The 24204-nt window shown below is 34.2% G+C and overlaps 3 protein-coding genes across 3 annotated transcripts; 2 read left to right on the top strand and 1 right to left on the bottom strand.

The window, feature by feature from the left end:
* The first annotated feature begins 9022 nt into the window (after window positions 1-9022).
* On the top strand, window positions 9023-10467 carry LOC112515296 (HMG1/2-like protein). Its single transcript, XM_025122018.1, has 7 exons — window positions 9023-9252; window positions 9342-9464; window positions 9585-9642; window positions 9726-9770; window positions 9849-9929; window positions 10009-10098; window positions 10268-10467. Exons 1-7 carry the CDS (start codon window positions 9206-9208, stop codon window positions 10289-10291), a joined length of 468 nt encoding a protein of 155 aa, XP_024977786.1. The 5' UTR covers window positions 9023-9205; the 3' UTR covers window positions 10292-10467.
* A 1853-nt stretch (window positions 10468-12320) lies between these two features.
* On the bottom strand, window positions 12321-12969 carry LOC112515162 (EG45-like domain containing protein). Its single transcript, XM_025121838.1, has 3 exons — window positions 12852-12969; window positions 12465-12747; window positions 12321-12327 (listed from the first exon to the last, which is right to left on the bottom strand). The coding sequence occupies exons 1-3, from the start codon at window positions 12967-12969 to the stop codon at window positions 12321-12323; spliced, it is 408 nt and encodes a 135-aa protein (XP_024977606.1).
* A 1867-nt stretch (window positions 12970-14836) lies between these two features.
* Window positions 14837-19913, top strand: LOC112515161. Its single transcript, XM_025121837.1, has 7 exons — window positions 14837-14944; window positions 15655-15734; window positions 16236-16306; window positions 18160-18230; window positions 18323-18404; window positions 18602-18651; window positions 19836-19913. The coding sequence occupies exons 1-7, from the start codon at window positions 14837-14839 to the stop codon at window positions 19911-19913; spliced, it is 540 nt and encodes a 179-aa protein (XP_024977605.1).
* The last annotated feature ends 4291 nt before the right edge of the window (window positions 19914-24204 follow it).

Below are 24204 nucleotides of genomic sequence, written 5' to 3'. Positions count from 1 at the left end.
TCCTGCTTAAATTTGAATCTGGAACCAACCAATCACGCACCACACTTGTGATTTACCACGGTTAGCATTTATCAGATGAATTATTGCATATGTTGTTGTTTTAATATAAAAAGTGGTGAACAAACAGAAGAAGAGGAAAATTTTGTTGAGTAAATAAAACTTCTTTAATGAACTTATAAAAAAATCTTCTAATTATTCAGAACTCAACGAGACATTCTCCCTCAAATTAGACAAACAAATAAGGGAATCCGTTGAGTTCTTATATTTTCATGTCTACAACTCAATTCATCCGTTTACTACAGGGATGAACCCAACCCGGAATATGAACCAGGTGAACTAAAATATTACCCAGTAAGTAAGTGCTAGTGTTGAATTTTACCGGTAAGCGCTTACCGGACAAATATTTGGTAAATGGCTCATAAGGGTGTGTTTGGTACGTAGAACAGGGTGGGACGGAATAGGACAAGACACACTTGTCCCATGTTTGACGTGTCCTCATGCGGAACAAGATGGAACTAAGTAGCACACACATGGTACGGGTGTGTATTCCCCCCCTCCCCCCAAACTAAATGGAACAAGAAAATATTTGACCAACATACCCCTGAAAACCTAATACGCCTTTCATACTCAGCCTCCTTCCTACTCGTCTCCTTCATTATGGATTCACCGAAGAAGAACCCAGGTAAAGATCGAAATCAATTGAACCGTGGAAGGAAACCGAAATCCATTCAACCTCACAGTCCCAAAACAAGAACTCTATCAAGTGCTCTCAATGGTCAAGCTTTGTCATCGTTTCATAGCATCAGCCCAAATCGAACTGACAAAATCAATTCTGAGCTTGAATCAAGACGTGGGGATCTCGAATTCATGTATCCACCCAAATCAAAACCTGTTTAAAATTGTGATAACCGGGTTCTGTGTTATACATTTGAGGTAATTATTTGATTATTTGGTTATGTGAGTATGTGATTAATTATTTGTAATTAATTTACAATGTGAATATATGCATATATATGTGTGAGAATATGTATCATGTATATGCATGCATGGGAATGAAAATGTGAGTATGTGCATGCATGGGTATATATATTGAGAATATGTGCCAATATGTATGCATGCATGGGTTTATATATATATATATATATATATATGTATATATATGTATATATATATATGTATATATATGTATAAAAAATGTAGGTGATGTATATAATTATGTATATGTGGATATGTGCATGTATATGTATTGGGTGTGTGAGAGGGGGAGGATTTTTGTATTGTTTTTTCAACCCGCCTATTTAGGCAAGTATATAAAGTGGAAATTTTGAAGAAGAAAACTTCTGCCATTTTTGAAAGTGTGAAAAGAGAGAGTGTCTGTGTTCCTGTGTGAATTTCTTGCCAAGAATAGAAGTTGGATTTGGGATCAATTGATTAGCTAGTTCTTGTTTGTTATTTTCATTTTCAATTTGAAAAGGGTGGGTAATCTATAGCAGTCTTTGAAATTCAAATTTATATTTTTGTTAAAGTTCTGTTTTTCATGTTTATGAACAAGAATTGATATTGTATACCTTGTATGTTCTTATGTTGATATGCATGGTTCGATGAGGGCTTATAATTGGACCCAGTGTTGTCCGATGAGAGTTCCTTATCGATCATGTCTTGACCGGTGAGGTTAATTGAGTTCTTATGTATTGTCCGGTGCGGTCTTTCCCAAATGAAGCTTCGTCCGGTAAGGACCTTTATCGGACAAGGTGTTGTCCGTTTTGGGCATCTATCACCCAAAATGGTTGAACGGATTAAATGGTAGGGGTTTTGAGTGTTGATCGGATCATGTGTTTATCGTCCAATGCCTTTTCCAGCGAGGATGCTCATCGGACAAAGCATTGTCCGGTTTAAATACTGATGTTTCAAATATTGACCGATGAGGTTGTTATCCGGTAATAGTGTTGTTCTGTGAATGTTGTCCGGATGATGTGTAGACTGGTGAGGTTGTTATCCAATCATAGTGGTGACCGATGAGAGGGTTATCGACCATAGAGCATGTCTCATTGCTTACATCTACACTACTAGAACCAAATTTTTGTCTTATATAACCCGAATGATATCTTTTCTTAGTGGCCTCATGCTTTATTTATAAGTAGTCAGTTCGTTAGTTTATTTGATGGTTACTCGACTAGATCTTGCATTTTTTGTCTGCATGTTATTAGCCACCTTATGGTTTCCCCTCAAAACCATTCGTTATGTTTTTCTTCTTTGAATACCTCGTTGTATCAAGATTTTTTTGTTTCATTGTTTACATTTTTCATCTACTTTCTTTCTGGATCTTTGCATCTCTCATATGTTGATTGGTATCCCTGATCTTATTGACCGGTTATTTCTCCATTTGGTTATTGTGTCTTCTTCGATAACTCCCTCCTTTCTTGGTGTAGTAAAAAATGGTCATTGGTAGCTCGTTTTAATTAGTACTGAAGCATAATTCCATGGACTCATTATGCCACCCAATAGTTGGTTTCGTTATGTTGTCTCATAAATGATATGAAGTTCCTCAATATTCTTGCATTGTTAATTAGTGTGACAATTGAAGTGTTCAAATTGCACATATAGATCATGTCTTTCATGAACGAACCACACATTTGAAATTAACTATCATTTTGTTCGCCAGCCAACATCTGGTTGACAACACTATTCCTCTTCTTGTTATTGTTTACATTGATCAAACTTTTGATGTGTAGCACATCACCCTAGAGGTTTTGTAACTATTCTCTCCAAACCATCTTGAGTTTGAGGGGGATGTTAGATTATTCATTTATAGTTATGACCAATTTTGTATATTTGTATATCCTTAGGTTCATTATATTTAACTTATAACGTTTAGTCATATAGACAGGTATTTTTCTCTTGTATAACAGCTTCGACATAACTTAAATCAAATAAACCTTTCTCGTTTTTGTCATTGTTCTTTATCGATCCATGGTTTATGACATCAGTAACGATTAACACATGGTACCAACCTTTTTTATGGCTATTCAATGCTATAAAACCCTCAAATCGATGTTTCCAACTTACAATCTTGTTTGTCCAAAATAAATTAAATAAAGAAGAAAACTTCAACCAAAAAAACGACAGGCGTCTTGAGGGGTATCTGATAAGGTTTTACCTTTACAAAGACCAACTGTCAACATTCTTTATGCTACATACTCTATATGAGGTTAAACTAGCAATTTTGACTTATTCGTGAAATGTTCTCGCAAACTGCTCCTTATTAGGTTGCAATCCGTCTGGAGCCCAAGGCTGTGTTGGTCCAACAATTGGATATGGTACCATATATCCACTGTAAAACGATGGCATCAAGCCCCTGGCATAGAAAACATCAGGCGGAGGAACGATATGATCCAATACTTGATATGCTCGGGCGTGTATCTTGAACAACTTCACCCAAGACACATATTGCACTTTCTCAATCTCTAGAGCCATTGGAATGAAGGTGCGTATGTTAGAGACAAAGAATCAATGCCTTTATTAGTCTTAGAAACATCGTCGACTGCCATGAGAATGAGAAGGTGTTCACGTTTTGGGAGAAAAAAACAACTAGGAAGAGGAGCGCGATGGAGGGATTTGCTCTGATATCATAAGTTGCAATTTATTACCTCCTTTGTATTCACATACCCATTATTATATAGAGTTCACAACATCTCCTATTCTTAAGGAAGATCATAAGTATAATACAAATATGGAGTATATCTTGTTGCCTAGTTGTCACTGTTACTCCTATCTCCGATTGTCGTTGCCTTGCCTTTAGTCGCACAAGCTTTTGTATCTGCCATTACCTATTGATTCCTTATATCCTCGTTGACTTGTATATATTTCTATGGGGGTGTTTGGGATTGCTTATTTGAAACAACTTATGTTTTTTTATAAAAGTGTTTATCAAATTATTATAAGTCAGTAAGGTTTAACTTCTTTAAAAACTCTTTATTACCGGTTTGACACCGGTATAAGTTTTTTATCCAAACACTCAGAAATGCTTATTACCGGTGAGGCAGTGACACACCGGAATAAATCAATAAGTTCATATTTTATCTCTAGAGTTAAAATCATAAGGTTTAACTAAACATGGTGGAGTGCAAGATTTTTCCAACTAAATGACCCAAACATATAGAGTTTCACGTCATTAAGTCACAAGCTGCATTATTCGTTTATTTGTTTTTTTAAATAAGATGATGTAAGAAAGTGTGCTTTTGATTTATTTTTAGTGTTTAAAATTGTAATAAATTAAATTAACCGATTGATTTTGATTATCAAGGAAGTATTAGTATATAAAAGGAAAAATTGCATCAAAATGAACGGTTTTTTGTTCCTTTTTTTATTTTGAAGAGCTTACTTTTACAAATTTTATTTCGATGTCTACGATGAAACATCTTAAATAAAAAGTTTAATAATTTTTTTCAATTCTTTTACAAAGTTATAACATGATTCCTTATATATCTCATATATATATATATATACACACACACTCACACACACATATATATATATATAACCTTTTCGGGAGCAATTCATCCTTCCCGAACGTAGCATGCAACTCCAGTACGGTTACCTTGTTACGACTTCACTCCAATCACTAGTCCTGCCTTCGGCTGCTGAAACTACGTGAAACCCTGACAAGGGTTTATGTACAAAGAACGGGCAAACCCTTATGGGTTGTATCCGAAGACATGGAAAAAGAAAAGGCCTTGTACACGTAATGGATCTTGAAAAAATAGAGATGTCTTCTACGTTACCCATAATATGTGGAAGTATCAATATTATTCCATTCCAATTCCTTCCTGATACCTCTCAAGGAAAATCTTGAATTGGATACTAAATTAGATATATATATATATATATATACAGAGAGAGAGAGAGAGAGATTTGGGATCATGTGAGATCAATGGTTTTTCGTGAGATCCGTAAGACCAATTCTCAACCCTTGGATTTAGATTTACAATCTAAACATTCATAATCACAATTGCCACGAGATTTCTCAATAATCACAAAATTGTCACCGTGCAACTTTAGACGATTAGATCATTAGCTTATAAAGTTGATCAATGAACATAAATTGCCAAATTGGTCTTATGGGTCTCACGAAAAACCATTGGTCTCACGTAAACCCAACCCTATATATATAATACGGTCCTCAAAGTAAAGCTTTCAGATTGAGCTACCAAAATTGAAAAAGAAACATAACACGTCCAGTAATGCAATTTGTGATATATAAAATGATGGTATATGTATAAATCTATAAATGCTTGACCTTTCAAAAACTTTTAGTTAATTATGAAAAATCAATGTTAAAACATATATATATATATATATATATATCAATAATGCATATAAAATCTTTTAGTTGTTATAATATTTTTATTTTACTCTTTTTTGTAAACAACAAGAATGAAAGTTAGATTTTTTAGAATGCAGATCAGCAAGAGAGCAAAGAATAGCTTGGTTCACATCGACTTGAGAATCTAAGTGTGCACGTAGGTCTGCTATATTCTTCAGAATAGCTGATTGAGAATCCGATAAAGCAGTCACTCGGGTATTAAGATCGTCCAAAGAAGCCTTATATACCCGAGAAGTAGAAGTAGATATAGCTGAGATTTGAGTCAAAAGGTCATTAATAGTAGAAGAAATTTTGTATTTGTCAGCAAAACCTTCAAGTAACTGATTTATACAAGAGAGAGAGAAAGAGAGAGTGGTAGAAAAACCATCAATTTAGTCCCCAAGTGCCGTAAAAGTATGGGTATAATTAGCTGAGGCACGTAAGTCTGCATCTCGATGCTCTTCCATGGCAGTAACTCTGGCGTCAAGGGTGTCAAACTTGCTATAAAAAAGCAGCATGCAAAGTAGCCTGCTAACAACCAAGCATACGATAATGAGCTGTGTGGTCTCGAAACAATTTTACCACTTTGTGTGGCATAGCATATAAAATCTCAGGAGAAGTTAGAGCAGTAACCCGGGAACTCAGATGCGGCGGAGAAAGAGAGCGTATGCAATTGCCTGCAGAAAAATCATTAAGAGGCCTGTGAGCAGGAGTAAGCGAACGAGCTTTGATTGGGCTTGCTGACCTATCCTAAGAAAGAATCACAACACTCACTATACCAACAGTCCCCTGAGAGTCACTGATGGGAATATCACCAACGTCAGCATGAGGCTGGACATTTGTATCAACAATACCGGCGTGAGGCTCAGTGTTTGTATCAACATCAGCGTGAGGCTTGTAGAGACATCGAGGTGGAGTGGTTTGAGATCCCCAATCATCATTGGGAGGGCACTGAGGAGCTGGGGGAATGTATAGCAGATGTCTTGGGCTCAGTAAGGCCAATTTCAACAACTTGAGACTGTTGAGAGTCCTTGGCTAAAGATGTATGTGTAGCATCTTAAGTTTCTTGACCTTCTTTGAGGAAGAACTAAGAGTGAATAACTTAGAATGCTTCTGTTTAGAAGGGTGTGAGGCGAGTGAGACTCCGAAGACTCTTTCAAAGTCGTAGCCTCCAAAGCAGATGCAAAGGGCACATGCACAAGACTATCAACTTTTTTCTTGGCCAATTATTTGGCCTTTTGGGAGCCAGTAGCTGATACAAGAAAAGGGACCATCGAAATAAATTCACATATCTTTTATGTTGAGAATTGAAATATGCGAACAAAATATTGAAAATTAAGTTCGGTTAACTGAGATTATTAATATATAGTCAAACACCAAATAATTACAATAACAACAAATAGAAATCATAAATTAAGATTAGAAAAACACTAATTATTTAAACAATGAAGAAAAACTATCACTAAAACAAAATTAGGTTTATATTACGCCAAAAAGTTTACACGTCATAATATACCACTTTATAATACTTAATTATTATTTTTCTAATATTATCTTATAATTTCTATTTTATTGTTATTGTAATTATTTATAGTTTGAACTATATATTAATAATCTCATGTTAACCGAACTTAATATTCAATATTTTTATTCGTATATTTCAATTCCACCTCAATATATATATATATATATATATATATGTGAAATTTATCTCGATCTTTTGTTTTTTCTTAATTTGAGATTTTTTTACGCTAATCTTTTTGTATGATTTTTCTTATAGTTTTTAAAATCAATATAAATTTTTTTTATTTAAAGATCAATAAGTCTTTCATAATGGTTGCTAACTAACATTGTGAAATGGATGAACCATGAGTGTTATGAAAATGAAAAGATTGGAACTATCAGTGTAGATGGTGTGTTTTAGGTAGGGCTGTGCAAAACTCGGCCGTACCCGAATTACCCAACCGAAGAAAACCGACCCGAACCGAACAAAATTACCCAAACATAAACCGAAATCCGAATCCAAAGACTACATCGGGTATGGAGGACCGGGTAGGATCTCGAGATCCACCCCCCGAACCCGCCCGAAACTCGAAGAACTCAAAAGGGCTTATTTTCTACTCTAGGGATTTTCAATTTTTCATCCACTCGTCACCGTCCGACCGACACCTCTTTCGATCGACCCTTATCTCTGGATGCGAATCTGCCTCTCTCGATCTCGACTCTCTTCGTCTCTAATGGTATATCGTTGTTGTCATTGGAGTTTTTTTTATTGTTATTGCAGCAAGCTGCCAAACAGAAACAAACAGCAGCCAACTAGCCAAGTAACAAGGCCATGACAATTGACAAGGTCTAAACTCTCAATATCCTAGTTACATATCGTAGATTTATAGTATTGTGTGTAAAATGTCCATGACAAGGTCTAAATGACTAATGATCTATCATTGTTGTGTAAGGCTGTAAGCAAGCAGCAAGTAGGTACTGGTTCGATTGTTAGCATAAAACCAAACCCGTTCGAACCCGAACTGCCCCTGAACCCGAATACCATAATTCGGGGTACGATATTTTAATCCGATACCCGATCGGGTTCCTTTTTTAAGGATAAAATCTAAAAATTAAGCAAACCACAAGGACCATAGACGTAATTGAGTCTAAAAATAATAATTGGAAAACTGGTTTTTAAATTTGTTGCACGTGCGGTTTATTCTATCACTATTCACTACCATGACAGGTTGCGATGCGATGCGATGCGATGCGATTGAAGAAGCACAAAGAAAACACAAATTAAGGCCAAGCACACACAGATCAATGACGTGGCATGGCAGCACACACAGCCCACATTTATTAAAAATATTATCCCCTTTTTTTTTCTAGAATAATAACTATATTTCTATAAATACACAAAAAATAGAAAATTCCATTTACATTTTATTGTTGAAGTATTTCCATTTTGAGAAATTAGTAATATAAACTATAAACCATTATTTATTTTTAAATAAAACAAAATATATAAAATTACATATACGAAATTATATCTATATTATATTATAAAACATTTGATAAAAACTCTTAAAAACCATTTTTTATATATGAAGTACTGTTTTGATTTTGCATAATTTTTTATTTATAAAATATCAACCAGTAGAATTTCATTTTCTAAAAATAGCAACAGATATAACCGCTAAATTATAAGATAAGTAAGTCTCTCCAGACCATACAAGTGCGCGTCGAACCCATGCGAAGGGTTTGGTTAAGATATGTCAAATTTAGAATTAAAGAACCGTTTACTAAACGCTTACTCGATAAGTACTTATCAGATAATTTTTCTCACCGTATAAACATGGTAAGGGCCAAGAATCTTACCCGGTAAGAGTGATTATAAAGATGGAGAGTCTTATCCGGTAATTAAGGGTGACGACTCTTACCCAAGTAAACGCTTACCAGGTAAATTGTTGCATATGATACGTTTTGATGTACTACAATCTTATCCAATAAAATAAATTATAATGTTTTTTTAACGTTAAACACTTATCGGGTAAGCATTTATGTAAAGATTTCTGAGTTGAGTCAATTTTTATGTAGAGGAATCGTAATAGATATTTTGAAATCCCGCCTAAAAAAACCGGACTTCAATACGTTCGTTGTTTCCGTTTTATTTCTTCTCAGATACACACACTCACAGAGAACACACGCTACACTTGACTACACCCAAGCAAACCAACGCAAAGCATATCCCTATCTCTATATTATTACTCTTCTCCCTTCTCTTTGCCTTATCTATCTTCGCCTGCGCCAACTCACTGAGTTCACATCAATCTCCACCGAGTTCCATCGTTTTTCGCCATGAAAGCACCTAAATCCAAGTCTGAATCCAAAAAACCCGAGAGCAGGTAACTCTTTTCACCTCCATCTCAACTTTTGGCATCTCCTTATTGTTTGTGAATTACGGTTGATTATGATCCACGATCCGCTGTTACAGGCTTTCCGTGAAAAAGAGAGGAGCGCCGGCTGAGAGAAAAGCGCCTGCACCGAAGAAGACCAAGGCCGCGGCCAAGGATCCTAGCAAACCTAAAAGGCCTGCTAGTGCTTTCTTCGTTTTTATGTATGTTTCTCTAACCTCAAATATTGCGAGATCCATCGATGTTTCAGAGTTTGTTCGCATCCGGTTAGTCCAAACTTCAAAGTCTTCCTTCTCGTGATCCTTGAGCGTTTAATCGTACAGGGAGGATTTCAGGAAGCAGTACAAAGAAAAACACCCAAACAACAAATCTGTGTCGGTTGTGAGTACTATTTTCCCTTTGACTTTTACTTTTTTTCTTCGATTGATCTATTTTGACTTTTTGTTGATATCCCTATGTCGTAGGTCGGTAAAGCTGGCGGTGACAAATGGAAATCATTGACTGCAGCTGTAAGCAAAATTTTCACCAAAACTAATCGAGCTTGTAAAATATTCCACAAAAATTCTTACTAATATCTCTTCATTCAGGAGAAAGCTCCATATGTTGCTAAGGCAGAGACGAGGAAGTCCGATTACGACAAAAACCTCCAGGCGTACAACAAAAAATTGGTAATTTCTGAAAAATCTAATCCAGCAATCTAAACGTATTCGAAGATACACAATTTGATTTGAAGAACTAAAACTGTAGGCGGAGGGGAAGGATGCTGAGGAAGAGGAAGAGGAGGATGAGTCTGACAAGTCCAAGTCGGAGGTCCATGATGATGATGAGAGTGAAGAGGTACGTTGTTATCTTAGTTCTAAAATCAAGGAAAAATAGCCTATAGTTCCAGCTCAAAAACCAAATTCAAAGTTGATCGACTTCGTGTGAGCTCAAAACTTGGCTTCGTGATTCGATGTTGGAACTCCCAAATCAAACAAAGTCGTTAACAGAAACAACTTATTTGCAGGATGAAGATGAGGATGATGAGTAAGGGAAACAAGTGTTTAGTATGTGAGGGAGGTTATTTTAATGGGTAGGATGATCCAAAATGAAACAGCTCACATGCTTTGATAATGGTAATTTCTATAACTTTATGTAAATCAAGTATGTTTGAATTTTATGAGGGTGTTTCCAATTTCCATTCCAGTAAACGGGTGGTTTTACTTTTATTACAACTTATATACAAAATAATAAATTTTTTTTATTAACCTGGATACCCAACCCGTTATGCCAGCCGACTAATTCCAGTATGACCACCTGTTTTGCACGTAGTCCGGAGTCCATCGTATTTGAACCTCCGTGGTTATAAGGGTATTTTATTCCTCATTGGATTTGAACCTGGACCTCTTGGTATTTTTAATTTTTGGAACCAAGCTTAAACCAATCAGATATCACCCTTGTGATTATTATTATTTTTATTCGATCGAAGCTGTTTGTGAATTTCATTAATTATTAAAATATTAAATATAGAGTTGATTCTAAACATTAGTTATGTATATTATTTGAAAACTAACTTCGAAGGCAACAACAATTCATCTTCTTATTTGAAGAACATCTTCCGATATGATTTCACAATTCGAAGATCTCGTTATGTGATTTATGGGAAACGATGACCAGACAACATAACTCCAAATATGAATATCTCGTATCGTCTTCTAATTTATGAGTTTCCCACCTATCACCTAAGCAATAACAAACGATGCAAGTTTGATGTAAAAGTGGCTAGAATGTCCCTGCTAGCACCCATCCTCTCCATCTACAACACCACCACCATCTCCGGCCTCGTAGTGGTGACCGGAGTTGAGAGAAATGAGGGTGCCAAAGAAAGGGGAGATGAACTCACTGGTGCTGGTCAGTGGTTATTTTTCTTCATTTGATCCTTAAAAGGAGTTGTACAACTAGCATTCCAAGTTGTACAATAAAAGCATGAGCATCTTGTGTGTTTGTGTTTATATAATGTCATATACTTTGTTGTTCTTTTAAAAGAAAATGTAAAATGATTAATAGATCCTTGACTTAATAGAGACAAAAACAGGGATCCAATCAATTACAAAATTGAAACCATGATGATTATGCTTGTAATTGTTGGACAAGGCATCGGGCATGCTTGGCTTGGTTTGGCCCGGCTTGCCTAGGCATGATATGCTTGTTAGCGTCGTGAGGGATCTAATCTAAATTTTCATATAACTACAGGGACTAAATTTGTAATATACTCAAAAATATATGACGTCTAGAACTAATTAAAACTTGGTGCTTGGTAGCTCTCACTGTCAAATTGTTGGCGATATGTATTACTTTGTAGTGGGTATATAATCTCTCTTTATTTCCCTATTATATATGTATAACCATAGTTTTATTTGAGAAGTGGTAAGTGATTAGAAAGTAAAGAAGTGATTCTAGTTTTTTATTTGGTTAAAATTTGTGGCTTTAATTATGAAGTATCAAATAATATACACAAAGTAGAGTGGTGGTTTCGTAACTTTTATAAATACACGGCAAAACAAGTGTATATGTGAACCCATATGATTTATATATGAACTCGTGTAATTCATATATGAATTAATTAATTTGATTCACATATACATTTATGGGTTCACACATGCATTTGTCTGTCGTCTATTTGTAAAAGTTACGAAACTATATTCTTTATTTTTCAATTGATTGATCAAAGCCGTAACTTTTGATCAATCTTGACCGTATCAAGGGTTAATTACTTTTTTACTTCTCAAATACTTGCTGTTTTTCAAATGAATCTCTCATGTGTGTGTATATATATATATATATATATATATATATATATAAATGTGAAAGAAAAATGCATGCATGTAGTGTAACCTCGAATAGAATTGAAATTAAAAGTTGATATTATATATGTCATGCATGAAATGCTGGTCGGCATCTTGCACTTGTCTTATTTATTACAAGTCTTGTGTCTCCGTACAAGTACTAGCTACTACTTTTTATGCATTGCCTCCTCTTTCTTCTTCTTTCTTCTTCTTCTTCTTCTTCTTCTTACTTCTTCACAGCCTACACAACCACAACAAAAGCAAGACACTTGTATATTAACTAACCATTTTATTTGTCATTAACTGGAAAATGGAAGAAGAATTCAAGTTATATATATATATATATATATATATATATATTGGTGATTAACGACGTACTGTTGGTAAGAAATTTTGATTCCTCCGGCTGCGGGATCAGCAATGGCGGAAAACGATTCGTGGGACAAGTCAAGGTCGCCCTTGCAACCAGGAGGGGGGCAGAAGTCGGTGATGACAACGGTGACCGTGGGGGTGGCTGAACAAGGGTGTGGTGTACCTAGATTGGTTCCGCCGGTGCAAGTCACCTCAAAATACTTACCGCAAACAGCACCACCATCCCATAATGCTTCACTTGCAGCAGCTATCATCACTCCCATATCTTGGTACCCGTAACAAGCTGAAGCTGCAATACATATTCATATAGATTACATGTATATCAAGGAGGAGGACGAGTTAACCAAGTGCATGTGTGTGTATAGAATATGTAAAAATTGCTGAATTACGTACGAACGTATGGAGGAGCATTGATGGTTCCGATGCCAGTATATTGCGACGATGCCTGAAGCCCGAAACTGATGAAAAGTATGGTCATGATGATGGAGCATTTGCTAATTATGGTTGCCATGGATGTATCTAACATACAATTAATCAAGTAAATAGGAGTTAAGGTTGTCTGTGTGAGTGAGATTAAGAGATGATATGGATGGTTATTTATAGTGAATGAATAGTTGGGGCATGCAGATGGAGTTAAGTAATAAGCACTGCTGAGCTGAATTGAAGAATTATATAATTAAGCACTTGATTGCATTGTGATTGGAGAAGATATGCTTTGGAATGAATGATGCAATGCAAGAAACAAAGCAAAAATGAGACAAAAACAATAAAAATCAGTTCTCACAAACTGTTGTTGGATTCCACTTCTGGGTTTTGGCCGTCCCACTAATTCCTTCCTCCACACATAGGTTAGGGTTTGGGAATTTGACATTGTTATAGGTATACTGGTTGAAATGTTAACCAAGTTTATTGTGTTAATTTTGTTAAGTATTTTTAACCAATGATAATCCATCTTATATATAGGTTCTTATCCATCTTAGAATTTAATGACAAGGGTAATTATGTAATTTTTTTATATAACTGCTATATCATTAATTGAGAGTTACAGAATCATAAAATCCCATGATTTTTGTTAACTTATTATTGAATATCCAATTATGTGAACATGTGAACATCAAAATGTGTATAAATGTATAGGTTCATGTTGTGATCATATATGTTCTATACCTCTCTTGATAAGACTATGTGTTTGTACTTGTTCAAATGGGTCGTTCACCATCTTACATATGGTTATATAATTGACGCAGGCTTCACATGTGTTCGTAACTGTTTGAATGATTTCGTATATGTCGATTTGTGTTCATAATGAAAGAATTATTGTTCACAAGTTGTTCATATTATGTTCATATGTAGACTAGTTGCGTTTCTCAACAGTGGGTGGCTCATGAATTTGTTCATAATGAAGGAACTATTGTTTACAAGTTTTTCATATTGTGTTCATAATTGTTTTTTTATTTCTTATCTTTCATGTAACAACTATTTTTATTGTGTTTATTACTGTTCATGTTGTGTTCATATCTGTTCTGAGATGCTTCAAGACACTTTGATAACGATATTTACTGTTTTGGTAACTGATGGTATCAAAAGCACATGATATTTTACATAAGCAAAATAGGAGATAAACAAAAATGCCAATTGAAAGAATAAGTCCAATTGAAATTTTTTGATTCATCTATCATTGAGTCCCCATGTTTTTTGTTCGGTTCTCAAGTCTTTAAACTTATGAAGTCTCGTTTCTGTAATGGACCAATTCGTGAGATTCATAGTTGCATTACTTATAGCTTCCTTGTTCGTAGACAAATCGGATTTGATGAATTCGTAGGTTCAATTCTTACTGGATGCACGCCAATAGCTTTGTATCAATGAAATTTTCTACTTAGTTCATATATGTTTGTGAAATTGTAAATTTAATAAATTAATTTTTTATTATGATTAATCATAACCGTTTATCGTAAGAATCAATGGCCAAGATTGGTTAACAAAATTAACACAATAATTTTGGTTAACATTTGAACCAACCCCTATATATATATATATATTAATTATTATTATTATTAAATATAACAAAACAATTATTGTTTATTTTTAGAATACATAAAATTACAACAAAATATCTAAAATCAATATCAGTAACATTCATAAACCAATCCATCCATAATCCGTTAGTTACTCATTTTTGACCCGTTTATACTTCCAACAATCAAAAGGACTGATTACGTTAAAGACCAAAAATACAAGGGCCGAAACGGACTTTTATCTTTTTTATGGTGAAGGAATAAAAGAAAACGACACAGAAACTATTCGTTAACAAAAATCCAAGAGCCCACTATCTTAACAGAAAACTGAATGATCGAAATCCCAAATCAGAGTTTGGAACGATGGAAGAAACCCTAGAACATCATGTCACATCATTAACAGCTATTTACATATTCTTCTTCATGGCGGCTATTCAGTACATTGATAGGTCCTTAGCACTCAAGAAGAGGGTAAAATTACATGCACATTTTCTAATTTTATATACTATTCCATCCTCTTTCTTTTGTTGGATTGGTGCCTAATGCCATTCATTGTGTATTTCTATCGATTTCCTACAATGGAATCCGCAATCATTTCGAGTTTTTGTTTTCTAGTCGCTAAATTTTCCAAGTATTTTATTACATTGCATCATTATTGGTCAAGTCTCACTTATCGACTTCAAATGTGGTATTCATATTGGTCAAGTGGATTTTTGTTCCCTGATGCCTGCAGATTCCATCCTACTTGACGAAAGTAACTTTGGAAGAAGGTTTCAGTTATAAGATCCTGATCCTCTGTGCTTCCCAATTCAAAATGATGAACACAATCAACACTTGTATACTATTTTATTTGTTTTTATTACTTGCTACTTAAATAAAAGGCAGCTGCATCTACACTTTTTCTTCATAAACTTCCTCTCATAATCATCAATTTTAGATTTATTCATACAATTACTGTTCAAAATAAGTTTCAGATTTGAATCTTGTTGGTAACATCTCAATTTTCTTATCCAAACATGATATCTTTTACATTCTTATGACAAAATGAAAATTTCAGTTCTATAAAGAGGGTTTTCTAGCTTTTGCATTTTGAGCAAAAAAAATCTGTTTTTATCTTGGGATGGAGAGTATTTGTACATACTATGTGCTTTTACAGGTCAGTATCACATTGTTTGTCACAGAAAGCATCCATGAGCGAGAAGGATCTGAAATTGTGTGCAGAGATAAAAAAACTGTTGAAAGAGGCAGCAGTTTTGTCACAGTCAGTAATCTCAACCATTTCCTTTGATTCATTTTCTTTGACAGGATCATGATTTTCTGTTGCTCACTTGTTTTAGAAGGAACTTTGAGCTCTTGTGGTGAAGATCACCTTAATAGTCCTTTACCAGTCTCTGATTCTTGGTTGTATTTCTAAAAAGCTCTTATTTATTATTTAAGGGGGAGAAAGCAGCTGAACTCCGGAAGTCACTCTTTAACTAAAGCAAATGCCTAAAAGAGAGCATTGCTTTGATGCATTTTTGAAAATTGTCATGTACTAAAATATGCTCGCTATGAACCGTACCACCTATCTTTTGTCCATCTATTAATAGGAATAACAAATTTTATGTTACTATTATGAAAAATGTGAACCTTTTGTACTAGATGTATTTTCTATAGCCAGCTCTAGGAAAATTAGATTTAGATATACTTGACACAACTTTGGTCATTGAACATATGCATAATAGTCTAACATGGAATATATCTTTCCTATCATTTAATCCAGGCCTTCAACGTTTGCTCAAGCTGCAAAACTTAGGAGAACAGCAGCAGCCAAGGAGAAAGAACTTGCAAAAAGTATGACTTCATTTGCTACTTCCTTTATATGGCTTGTGGATGCTTTTTTTACATTTGTCTTTCATCATCCTTCCTATTCATTCACACAAGTGATATTGCAGGATGCCAGGAATTTGAATTTTGGCATTAGATCATCCTTCATGCCTATAGAAAAGATTAATCTTAAGATGCGAAATAAAAGAGGATTTTTTATCCATTTCGTTGATACCCCAAATGAGAATACATACACTATATAAATACTAGCTTAGGGACTGTTCTATAACAACATATAATACCTAGATAAATACCGGCACTACTCAAAATAGAAATCCAGTCATTGGTTGCGCTAAACCAAGGGAATATTGTGATCTGAAGGCTGATTTCTTATCTGTCCTTTTATTCCTTTCTTTCGTCTCTATCTGGCASTGGTAMATTTYTGTATTTTCTGGATTGTATCATGGTGCACCAAGTTTTAATTTCAATAATCGACACAAGGAATACTTGCTTGGATCAAGTAAATGAGGATTTTAGGACCAATGCGAAATATTCCATCTAGGTACTTCTGTTTTGCCTCTTAGTATGTACTTCGTTATATCTGTTGGCCTAGAAGGCTAGAACCAAGGGATAAACCTGCACATGAGGGTGATCGAATGGGGGGTATTCCTCCTTTGACTATTTCGTCCTGGAGATTTTAGGATTGTTGTTTCTGATCCCAACCACAGTTTCATTACAGCAGCAGTTATGAATTCTGTATGATGAATTGACGTTCAGCCCAACCATGAAATTTTTGGTGATGCTCTTAGTGAAGCTACCTCCAAAAAGACAATAAGTCTGAACAAAAAGAAAAAAACAAATAGGTCTGGTAGCTTTTTGTGGCTGTGTTTCTATACACTTGAAGGGAAAAAAATGCAAATAATTTTATCTAATGGACTTGTTCATATACTGAGGCGTTCCTTTTCTAGAATTAACTCTGGGAAATTGATGCAGGGCATGAAATGTTGGAATGTCAGACTTGTTTGTTACTGCTGAACCTATCATCAGAAATAATGAAATCAGTAATACGAATTTGACTATCCACCCACGTCGTCCTCTTACCCCAGCATACCTTGTACTTTACATCGCCACATGCCTATATTAGTGAAGTTTTCTATCTAAGATAAGCATGATTGGAGGAAGCCCTGGATTTCATGCGATTCACATATAATATGAGATAAAAACCTAAAATCAAGCAAATTCGGGAAAAGTTCGAATTGAAGCCTTAAGAGATGGATCTTGGGCCCGACATTGGGCCAAAGCAGTGTAGCCTTTCTCACCGCATCCATGTCATCAAGACCATTCCATTGACTGGTCGCAGGTCCCATAACTCCACTTGGATTAACAGTTATGCCCATTTGAAGTTGGCACATTTTCCATCGCGCTTACCGTGTTCCCTCTGTTCCATATATTGATTGGCCTATTGTGTTATTTCTGCCTCATCACCTTGGCAATAGCTTTATCTGCTGGTAGGGGTTTCATCTATTCTCTGTTAGATACAATATTAGTTTGTAATCCTATCTTTTAGCAATGAAAGTTGATTCTTTCCAAAGAGAGGAAAGAGAGAGGCATGCCTTATAATTTACTTTTCATCTGAACCATGTTATTAGCCACACTTTTAATTTCTATTTCATTATTACGAGACTAATCCTAGAATGGCCTACTTATAATGGAAAAGCATTCCACAATGACTCGCCAGCATAGATTTGGGTCTTTCAGTATTTGAACCATCATAAATAGCTGTTTGGGATTTCAGATGTTTTACTTTGGTTTTTACTAACATTTACAAATTTGATCTTTATTTTCACATGTAACTCACTACTACAATAAACTTCATGCAGGTCAAGAGCTACTGACCATGGAGATGAAAACGTCATTTGGGTTATATGAGAGAATTCTAATGATTGTGAAGGTGATCCTGATATTATTTTTCATATTAATTGTTAACAATACTGTGTTTGCCAGACTGAGTTTGCAAGAAATATTTACATCTTTGTCTAACAGATTGTTGTATTTCTTGCACTTACCTTGTGGCATTGGCGTGCTCCTGTTGCTGCCATATCCAAAGAACTTGTGCAGCCTTTTGGTAATCCATTCTTGTCCTTGCTAAGATAATTAGTTGTATTAGATAACCATCTATCCTTATTCACCTTTATTGCTGATTTCAGTTTCCAATATCTTTCCCGTTTACTTTTTTTTTTGTCTTTATTAGCGTACAACTTGCTACAAACTGTATTAGAAGTAGAATTTGTGTTGATTCACTTAATCACCTTTTCAATGCAGGGTGGTTTTTATCTTGGACAGCTGGAGATTCTTTCAGCGACAATGTTATGGTAAATGGCTTTGACTTTATGGTTTATTCATATCTAGAAAAACCATGCAATGGGATAGCACACTCTGCATATACTATTATTCGTTTGCTCGTTGGTTAATCTTAGAGAAGGGCTAGTTTTAGAAAGTTAGCTTGAGGATATATCTATGCATATACATGGAAGAAAGAAGCTACATACATTGATTAATAGATTATGATACATATCTATATATGAAGCTCATCTATATATATATATATATATATATGTATAAAATCTCATCAAGCCTCATTTTGGAAATTGAAGCAGTAACTAACCCACCACTTGTGAGAGCATGTACTCTAAACTGCAATGTTCTAAGGATGCTCTTTAGAAAAACCAGACCCTTGACTTTTGAGATGAAACAAACCGGCCCATTAAAAGTCTTGGAGGGCTAACAGAGGTGAGCGGTTTAGTTTGACTACTAGCCGAAACCTAGTATGGCTTGGTTTCAACAGGTTGGCTAGCTAATCGTATGTGAGCTGAGCCCACTAAGCCTGTACTAGCCACAATGTCATTTACATCTTCTGATCTACTAGTCTCAATGAATCATTGTACATTTTACTTTAAGGTTCACTTGTACAACGTACAATGATAGATTTGTGGCTAGTACATTTTACTTTAAGTCATTGTACATTTACATCTCCTGATCTACTACTAGTTTCAATGACCTCATAGGAGCTGAGCCTAATTTGCTTTTTGAGCATCGGCTGTTACAGTGATAGATATTGTATAGAGAATCCTAGAATAACAGTTGTGTTAAAGAGAACCTAGTGATGTCTTCGAGTTGCAATACCACTTTCAGAAAAAGAAAAGAAAGAGAGAATGTAAAGACCCTAAACCTTGTAATTATTGAACATACCATGAAAATTGTAAGGTTACAGAACTATTCATCAACTTTTGGAAATTATAAAAAAACCTCCTGAAATTTCAGAGTTGCATATTACCCCTTAAACTGTGGAAAAGTTACAAATTAGCCACCCAACTTAACCTTTGTCAATTACAAGCAGTTGTTTTCTCCTAAGATGACAATGGTTTAGGTATGGTTTTAGATATTGAGCTAGATTGTCTATACCTGATTTATTAGATGAACCTGTAAGTTTTTTTTTTTCTTACCATATTGTTGGATGAAAGATAATAACTAATGGTTAGTGCAACTTTGATTGCAGATTGGTATCGTCCCTTGGTTGATATTATCTAACAAAGTCGGCAGATATTTAGTTAAGAAAATCTTGAAGTTGGCTTAACAAAAACATACCTTTGTTCATCAAGGGAGAGAGGTTTTCATCATTTTGTTATTCATTGCTATATATCCCTCTTATTTTGTAGCTTTTTGAAAGATTCAAGTAACTGATACAATAAAAGTAGACGTCATGTGTACATGCATAATCTCTCCCTCCCTCCTACTCCTACTCCTACTCTCAGGTACTTCTTACGCGCTTCGGTTGGATTACACCATTATATATATATATATATATGAAAGATCGTGTGAGAATAAGAGTTACTCTGAGAATGGTGAGAACATTATTGAGCCTTTTGATGAGTTGTTTTTTTAGTCAATTTTCATTACCTTCAACTACATTTATCTTCCTTTATTTTCAAATCCATCTTCTTTGTTAAGTCACTTTCACGGACTTTTACTTATATTTAATCACTTTCACACGTAGATGAATGTATTGTTCTTACCTCTTCACTGTAACTATTATCCTCACCGGAGCCCACTATGGATAAATGGTGATAACAAGGCTTCCTTGGGAGGGTACTTGCCTAAGTGGTCAAGCCCCATGTCATGATTTGTGAGAGTGGGGGCAAAGTGTTTATTTTTCAAGTCTCCAAATATCTCAGCCTCCATTCAGGTTTACTCCAAAACACAAATCATCATCATGTAGTAGATATGTATTGGTGCTGTAAGGAAAGGTGGAGGGGATTTCATGCTTATAAAATAGGGTCTAAGGCATTGCTTTCAAAGCATCCCAAAATATATATTTTGTGAGATTTGGATTTCATAGAAGAATTTGGAATTGGAAGGATCTAAAAACTTTGCAGCACTACTAGAAAATTGGGTATCACCGACGCCTTAACTCTGTCGATGATTTCCTACGGAAATTTGTTTTTGACGACGGAAATTTGGTTTGTAGGAGGTTTTTTTTTAATCAAATTTTGAATGAAATTGAATTTCATTCTCTATAGATGATTTATAAAAACAAATTCATAAAACTAAATTATGTCCTATTAATTGGCTATTAAAAAACGAATATTTTTAATATACTTTAAAGTATCATTACAAACAAATCTTATGAAATCCCTGTTTGATTTGATGAAATGGCTTTTAAGGGATTTGGATTTAGAATATTTGGTGTGTTTGATTTGTAGGATTTTGGGAAAGAAATTGTATTCCGCTCTTTATAAAAACAATTTATAGATAACTATAAAAATAATAAAATTACATTTTTATTAACTAATTATTAGAAAAGAAATGTTTTCAGTATATTTTTAAACAACATACAATCCTACGAAATCCCATGAAATACGAAGGATTTCAAAATCCCATGTTTGTAAGATTTCAAATTCAAGAAATGTTTGAAACCAAACATAAGATTGGAATGAAATTGAATTCCAAATCCTTGAAATTGTTTGGTTTTAAAGAATAATATATATTTGGTTATTTGTTTGTCGTTAGGTGTTGGTAGATTATGGAAAATGGAATGTATTGCAGTTTCGGTTTGAGTTTGAGTGGAAGATGACATTGTGGCAAGTAGATGGTTTGATAGAGTGATGCATTTAATCCATAGAGTGAGTGAGTATCTTCTTCTTTAATCACATTATGATTCTGTTTTTGTATAATAAACCAAAGAAAACAAGATTTGTTTTGTATACAAAATCAGAATCATAATGTGATTATAGAGTGAGTATCTTCTTCTTAATGGAAGTAACACACCATACGCTGAATCAAATGCCCTTTCCCCTTCCCTTCTCACCTATTTAACAAACTCTGAAAGCTATTTCCCCCCTTTTTACTATTTGTAACAGACTACCCACTGCTATTGCTTATTACGGTATTATTATCATTATTATTTATTACCAGTACTAGCCAATTCTCCTCATAGGATATGCATCCGACAGTAACTTGAGGGACATAACAGTTTTGCGTGTGAAAAAGAACACAAAAATACACACTCATACTCACATAATAAAAAAGAAAAAAAAAGCATCATAAGCATTTTACCGGGTCTATCTGTTACAGCACTCCAACTACTATTTGGAACCTTTTCTACTTGTATGCCATATGTGTCTTGATGAAATTTGCAAAATAGTTGAGAGCCTCTTTTATTTGTGGTGATAACAAATGCATGAATCTATGATAAGTAGGATTGAATCACCATAACTTGATGTACTAAACTCAAAATAATACATGAAATGAAATGACTCAAGCCCAATACCTCTTGGTCTAAAGCAACAATGAACATTTTTAAAAACCTGGTTTCATCTAGATTCTTTACATCTTTCTGTTTCAACACTATCATATACATACTGTAATTGGTTGAGAATTTGAATTTTGTATAGTCGAAAAAGAAAAAACGTAAGGCTCAGTTGCAGGAAGCCAACGGGAAGAAGAGAATTCAGAGGATAGAACGAAAGATGGTTGCGGTATGTTGAAACATGTTGTATTTCTCAATCTTGACTATTGTGCCTTGTTTGTCAGGTTTATTGTTGATAAGAGCTAAAATTGTCAAAGTTTGAAAGACAAACCTGTTAAAGCACTTTGGAGGACTGCGCCTCACTTTTTGGAGAAGCTAAAGGGTAGCGGAGTACGCACTTTAATTCTTCAGGGTGTCTTGTGTAATTTTTTGGAATATATATATATATATATATATATATTTCTTCCCGAATTATTTTCATTATTAGCCTCATTTTTGTTAGTTCTTTCTCTCAAATTCTCTCTCTAGATCTTCATATCAGGAGCTGATTTAGCTTTCTTTTGTTCTTCATTAGATTAGCTAATTAGTTTCTTTGATTTGCATGTTGTAAATAGAGTTCACATTCTTGTATAAACTCTTGTATTCTGTATATTGTTTAATAAAATCAGTTTTTAACACAGTAGTCAGAGATAGAGCCTGGGTTGAATGATTAGCACAACTGCAACCCATAGTAAAATAATACACCTAGTTGGACTTTTCCATGTAGGCTGTTGGCAATGGTCAAAGGGTTTGATTTTAATGTGTTTGAGAACAATTAGGATGCAAAGTCCATTCAAGATTTATTATTGGAATTGACATTTTCACCCTCAAATGCTACGTTCCCTCTTCTTTTTCTTGACGAGTCAACGGTAACATACACAATCACTAAAATCATACTTGAAAAATCAACCATGAATCAGTTACACTAAATTTGGTATTTGACGAGAGCGATCAAAATCATAATAAGTTCTAAGTCAATGACCATTGACTATGGAGCAGATTGTGCTAGTAGGAGATTGATGGTGGATATACGCAAATTGGCTTTTGAATTTGAAAGCAACAAGTAAAGCACATAAACTATACGAAGTTGAGAAATATGTTTCTGTATGTCATATATATATATATATATATATATATATCCTATATATTATTTAATCATATAATGATATTAAAAATTACATTCATATTAGAAGAAGATTATTATTATAAAAATAGTTTCTAAATAAATATTTAAAATACAACTCAGAAAGATAATTTTACAGTTTCGTTTTAATCGTAAATCCATAATGTTTATGAATTTGGGGAAATGTGGATTTATATAAATCTATAAAAATATAAAATTAAAATTGTAAAAATAAAATAAAAAAGTTAAAAAATAATGCACCGCAATTGCAATTGTTATGAGTCACTTTTTACAAAAATGTTTTGGGTAACGACTGAACCACGTCTTGAACATTGGTCCATATCGGTTCAGGAAAAGAAACCTTTTATGAGCCAATAATTGGCCATGGACAGTGTGCACCCACACCCACAGCCTCTCTACCTTTGACCCACATAAAAGTTGCCACGTGTTCAGAAAGACGGCTCAGGTTTGAATATGAGTAAAATTCCAATTCCAATTCCGATTTCAACTCCGACGACCTTGTTGACTTTACAGCCCATAAAAGGAGGGAGTTGTTCCTTTTTTTCTAATGTTCTTTAACTCACACTTTGTTCCGTTTTTATAACTTATAAATATTTTATTTTTTATTTTGTATATTACTTTGTAACATATATATATATATATATATATATATATAGCGTTTCAAATGCAACTCATCACATTTGTATAACCAATACAACCCAATTAATTGAGATGATTTACTAAAACGACGAGAGTTCATTTTATTATGATTTGAATATTTATGAAAGATGATTATGGTTCATTAATTATGATCAATATTTTATATTATGAAACAATCAAATTTTTTATGAAATTACATATCCATCAAATTAAATGGATAATTGAGATTTAATTGTATTTGTTATATAAATGTAAAAGGTTGCATAATAACTCATATATATATATATATATATATAT

This window comes from Cynara cardunculus, assembly GCF_001531365.2.
Source record: "Cynara cardunculus var. scolymus isolate 2C chromosome LG 7, CcrdV1, whole genome shotgun sequence".
Classification (NCBI taxonomy): Eukaryota; Viridiplantae; Streptophyta; class Magnoliopsida; order Asterales; family Asteraceae; genus Cynara; species Cynara cardunculus.
Note: the sequence above shows the minus strand (reverse complement) of the source record. Positions and strands in the feature narration are given on the sequence as shown.

Bases quoted from the DNA above. Each gene is read 5' to 3' on its own strand.
- LOC112515296 (XM_025122018.1), top strand. From the start codon at position 9,206: ATGAAAGCACCTAAATCCAAGTCTGAATCCAAAAAACCCGAGAGCAG. The intron at 9,465-9,584 runs GTATGTTTCTCT...TTAATCGTACAG, and splicing joins AGTGCTTTCTTCGTTTTTAT to GGAGGATTTCAGGAAGCAGT. The intron at 9,643-9,725 runs GTGAGTACTATT...CCTATGTCGTAG, and splicing joins ACAACAAATCTGTGTCGGTT to GTCGGTAAAGCTGGCGGTGA.
- LOC112515162 (XM_025121838.1), bottom strand. From the start codon at position 12,969: ATGGCAACCATAATTAGCAAATGCTCCATCATCATGACCATACTTTTC. The intron at 12,748-12,851 runs GTACGTAATTCA...TATGTATTGCAG, and splicing joins CAATGCTCCTCCATACGTTC to CTTCAGCTTGTTACGGGTAC.
- LOC112515161 (XM_025121837.1), top strand. From the start codon at position 14,837: ATGGAAGAAACCCTAGAACATCATGTCACATCATTAACAGCTATTTAC. The intron at 14,945-15,654 runs GTAAAATTACAT...TGTTTGTCACAG, and splicing joins CCTTAGCACTCAAGAAGAGG to AAAGCATCCATGAGCGAGAA. The intron at 18,231-18,322 runs GTGATCCTGATA...TTTGTCTAACAG, and splicing joins GAATTCTAATGATTGTGAAG to ATTGTTGTATTTCTTGCACT.